Source organism: Loa loa, assembly GCF_000183805.2.
Source record: "Loa loa unplaced genomic scaffold supercont3.422, whole genome shotgun sequence".
Classification (NCBI taxonomy): domain Eukaryota; kingdom Metazoa; phylum Nematoda; class Chromadorea; order Rhabditida; family Onchocercidae; genus Loa; species Loa loa.
Window position 1 is genome coordinate 22,524 of NW_018108602.1, and position 5,036 is coordinate 27,559.

Sequence of the window (5,036 nt, forward strand, 5' to 3'; positions counted from 1 at the left end):
AGAAAAGAAATGAGAAGTTTTAACTTGAACTAACCAATTTCATTAGGTATTGCATCTAATTCATTTTCTTCCAAATCCAATTCACGAAGCTTTTTTAAACTACCAATTTGTGATGGAAGCTTTTTGAGCATATTGTTACTCAATACTAATACCTGAAAAGAGTTCATCAATTTTACAAATATCAATCAGGAATAGGAATTTGGTCAAAGTATTATTTCAATATTGTTTGACATACTTCTAAATTAACAAGTTTGTCAACATCATCAGGAAGTACACGAAGTTGATTGGTGGATAAATTCAATTCTGTCATCGCTAGCCAACAACCCATATCTAGAATGGAAAATCGGAAAAGTTCATCAAAAATTAACTAATCATTAACCTGACAAAATATAGACAAATGCAAATTCCTAATTGTTAAGAAATAAATATTTTAAAAATCCTAGCTGAAAAATTAGGAAAATCTTACAAAAGAGTTCGGAAAACTAAAAATCAAAAAATGAAATTTAAATGTTGATGGAACAAAAGAACATTTGGATCTAAAACTATAGGAATGGAAGAGTATTCTAGTAATATAAGTGCGTGTACATTTGCATAAGTATACTTCGTTATTACATACTATAAAATTAATTATGTTCACAAACCAACCAAGTGGCATTGATGTAAGAGCATTCTCCTTCAAATTAAGTTTGGTTAAACCTGTTGCTTTGGAAAATATCCCAAATGGAATTTTTGCTATTGCATTATGTTCCATATTGATCGACTGAAATTAAGATTTAAATAGAAATGCATATTCGAAATTAATTTTGAAATAAGAAATACAATTATATTCCACAAAATGTTCCAATAATTTCATTTACCATTAAAATAATAATAAGCTTTGCAGGAAGTGTCAAGTCTTATTTCATATTTCAATAACATTGAAGTGGGAACATATTATGTTTGTAATTTGAAGTGATCAGAATTAAAAGTGATAAACGTAGAAATTCCATAACAGTAGTAGTAGTACTCAATCACCACAATGATAATAAATTTGTTACAAAGATAAGCCGATAACTTAGAATGCAATTCCCAAGAGTTTCTCGAAGTACTTTAAGTTTCAGAGTATCTAAGAACTTTTTTTTGCTTGTTTTTTTTCTCCTTTTTGATAAAGTGTTAGTGTTAGCGCTGTTACCAGTGAACTTGATGTATTAGTATTTTGGAATATATTTTATGAAAAGTAAAATTTGATGAAATCCAATAAATGTTAAATGTGTTGTTCCAAATCTTTCGCTGTTTTTCCTTTTTTTTTCTCTTTTCGAAATTAGAAATAATTATGATTTTTCCGGGGAAGAAAAAAAAAAACGACACACCACACATGATGCAAATTGTTGAGGTCCACCAGATGGAAAAACAGTCAATTCATTACGACTCAAATTAATTGTCTTAAGATTGGGTAATGAAGCAAGCATACCTTCCTAAAAATAAAAATAAAAGGAATATCTTTTGTTTTAGAATCAGTGAGAAAAAAAGAAAGGAAGAAAAACTCCCCTTAATTAACATATGAAATTAGTAAACTGATAACAATAAACTTAAAATCCAAAAATTTCATAATTATTTAATAAATCATTTTAGATATTTAATTTTCAATTTGAACTGATTTCGTAACTTAAATAATGGTATTATATAGAATTACAAATGAGAATAAATAATAACCGGTAAAGCTTCCAATTGATTGCTTTCAACTATGAACTCTTCCAGCTTATGACAAAATGCCATTCCGGATGGTAAATGTCGTAATTTGTTATAGCGTATACCCAAACGAATCAAATTTTGCAAATTACCCATCGCTTCCGGTAACGATACGAGATCATTGTGTTGCAAATCCAGTTGTGTAAGTTCTGAACATTGACCAATCTCTGAAAATTGAAAAGAATTTTTCAAAAATATTTTATATGTAAAAAGTATATATAAAAGCACTAAGTAGAATCATGACAAAATCTCATTTTCCTTTTTAATTTAAATGCACTTAAAGATTGAATAATTAATTTCATTTCAATTGATACAATATCAGATTAAATTTGAGTGATTAGTTTCATTTTAAAATGTAAATTTGTACGAGTAATACGTTTAGGATAATTTAGAATGATAAAAATATATTAGGTATACCTATTCTAATTGTAAGAATTAAAGTTATCACTTTTTAATTTCATAAATATTAGCGAATTATATATTAGGTATAGCCATTCTAATTGTAAGAATTAAAGTTACCACTTTTTAATTTCATGAATATTAGCGAATTATATATTAGGTATAGCCATTCTAACTGTAAGGATTAAAGTTATCACTTTTTAATTTCATGAATATTAGCAAATTATATATTAGGTATAGCCATTCCAATTGCAAGAATTAAAGTTATCACTTTTTAATTTCATGAATATTAGCGAACTTTATAAAACATGTAATATTCTATTCGGATAGTTTCGCTTATATTTTGAATGTGTAGCAGTGAAATAAATATACAAAAATGTTTAACAGATTGATAATAAAGATAAAAACAGTAATAGAAATGATAATATAGGATCAAATATAAACAAACCTTCAGGTATAGTTCTTAAATGATTGTAACTAAGTAAGCATACAATAAGCGATTTAATTTGCCCAATTGTTGGAGGTAATTCGCGTATTTTATTTTCACGTAAATCAATCATTTTCAATCGTTTTAAACGACCAATCTCGGAACCAATTGAAACAATTCGATTGTACCGTAACCACAATGTTTCCAATGAACTAATCTGATAGATAACAGGTGGCAACTAAAAATAAAAATAATGGAAATTTCACAAATTTATACCTTTCAATCATCATTCCTTTTTTTTTTTTGGGCAAAATAACTTAATCCAGAATCGACAATTATATAATCAAAATTTTTAGCAAATTTTAAGAATGTATCAAAATTCGAATCCATTCATATTTTATTGCATTTCATTTTGTTTTTGAGAATGGAATTATTGTTGCAAAAAATTTTCAGTAAAATTCAAATTCATTATTATTTTATTTTTAATTTTTCAACCTCGACCTCGCATAATTTGTTGTGACGTAAATCGAGTGTTTCAAGACGGGTAAGTGCAGCAAGTGTATCCGGTAATGATGTGAGACCATTTTCGCTTAAACCCAATTTTTTTAAATTAACTAAATTACCAATTTCATTCGGTAATACTGCCAGTTTGTTCTTATACAGAAATAGTTCCGTTAATTGGACTAAATCACGAATGGATGATGGAATGCTTACAATCTGAAATAAGAAACAATAATGATAATTCATAGAAAAAAAAAAGCCCATATTAGCATATTTTTTAACAAAAGCAATATCAATCATTCACATTATCATTTCTAATTTCGACTTTTATATTAGTCATTATTTTATATAATTTCAATTAAATGATTTTTACATTCTAAAAATCAAAAATTCATAGATTAACCGTTAATAAATGAACAGTAAGTTTGCAAAAATGGATTATTGCTAATATTACTGATCTTTAAGTGACAAATTGTAGCAATGAAAGGAGATGAACTTACATCGGAAGAACTTAAATCCAATCGTGTTTCCTCATTATCCTTGCACTTTTGCAAATCTCGTTGTAAATCCTGCAAAAACTAATCAGTGCTTCGCAAAAAAAAGAAATCATGAAACTGTGCTAATTAATTTGAAAGGTTTTAAATTTAAAATTTCTAAAATTCCAGATAATTGAATCAAAAAGTCATATCAACAATGTAAAAAAAAGCCAAGTACAATAATGTTTCTTATTTTTTGCATGAGAAAGAAAAATAAATTTTCCCGCCTTTTAATTTAACTTAAAATCTTTCCGCCAACTCATTGATTTGAAATTTTTTTAAATGAAGCTTTTTTTCTTAATAAAACTTTTTTGAAGAAAAAATTTCCATTTTATTTTGAACAAAATATTGCCATAATATAGTTCATTATAGTAAATAAAGTTTTATTTTAATAAAGTAATCGTCTCCTACCAGTTTAATTACGTAAGTAAAGTAATTTCTGTTAATCCCTATCAGTAGTAATATATATTCTGATAATTATTAAGGATGGTTTGTCAGGAATAACCAAGTTCATAAACTTGGTTAAAACTTCATTTTATACTCCCTCGAGAAATAGATTGTACCTAAGAAGATCCTGTTTTGTTTGTTCCTTTTTAAATGGCAATATTTTCTTTTAATCTAGCTTATTAATCCTCTCCCATTTTGCCTCATATTTTTTGATGAGCAAAAAAAAAAGAAAAAAAAAGAACAAATATTTAAATTTAATTTTACCACTTAAGTGATAATTTCTGATTTTACTTATTTTCAAGACAAATAATTCGCTAAATCGCTCTAAATACGCATTATGTTAGTGATATTTATAAATGAAATTTTTGAAGAAAATAATATGAATCATTTGGGATGATATTTTAACGGAGAGATGAATAATTTATCATCAAAGATTATCATATATCTCTTCGATTATCATCAAAGATTATCATATATCTCTTCGATAGATGCGAAATGCAATCATAATTTTACAGTAATTATTTTATAAGGTATGAAATTTTATAAAATATTATTAGTTGATGAATTTGATGCCAAATATTAATGAAATCATATAAATATGATATATGTGTAAACTTCTAGCGATAACAAAGATAATAATAGCGGATGACATGCATGAAGAAATGAAACTTTCAGATCTTTTTCTTTAAATATAAAGATTTAGGGAAAAAAAAAAAAAGAAAAACGAAATACAAATTCTGTCATTGAGGCAAAACAGGATGAAGGTTGAAGTTTAAAAGTTATTTGTGATATTCGAGTAATTCAACTTTTTTCCCCCTTCCCCCGTTAAAATATATCCAATTAAAAAATTGATTTAGTGATAAATTACTGATATATAGCTCAAAAGTATGGGAAAATTCTCGCCAAATAACAAAAACGATTAGAGTTATCTAATTAAAACAATGAAATTATGAGATGATATATTAAAAATCTGATGGGAAATGACTGTAGAAACTTTG

General features: G+C 26.3%; 1 protein-coding gene across 1 annotated transcript in view; it reads right to left on the minus strand.

The window, feature by feature from the left end:
• Positions 1-4,105, minus strand: part of LOAG_18649 (leucine-rich repeat protein SHOC-2) — a gene marked incomplete at both ends in the record, with an annotated part of 5,418 nt that extends 1,313 nt beyond the window's left edge. Inside the window, 9 exons of the mRNA XM_020451313.1 lie at positions 35-152; positions 236-330; positions 646-760; positions 1,350-1,454; positions 1,693-1,895; positions 2,576-2,792; positions 3,056-3,271; positions 3,556-3,624; positions 4,097-4,105. Of these exons, the coding sequence (XP_020304912.1) occupies positions 35-152; positions 236-330; positions 646-760; positions 1,350-1,454; positions 1,693-1,895; positions 2,576-2,792; positions 3,056-3,271; positions 3,556-3,624; positions 4,097-4,105 (1,147 nt within the window). The remainder of the gene's footprint in view (positions 1-34; positions 153-235; positions 331-645; positions 761-1,349; positions 1,455-1,692; positions 1,896-2,575; positions 2,793-3,055; positions 3,272-3,555; positions 3,625-4,096) is intronic.
• Positions 4,106-5,036: the final 931 nt, after the last annotated feature.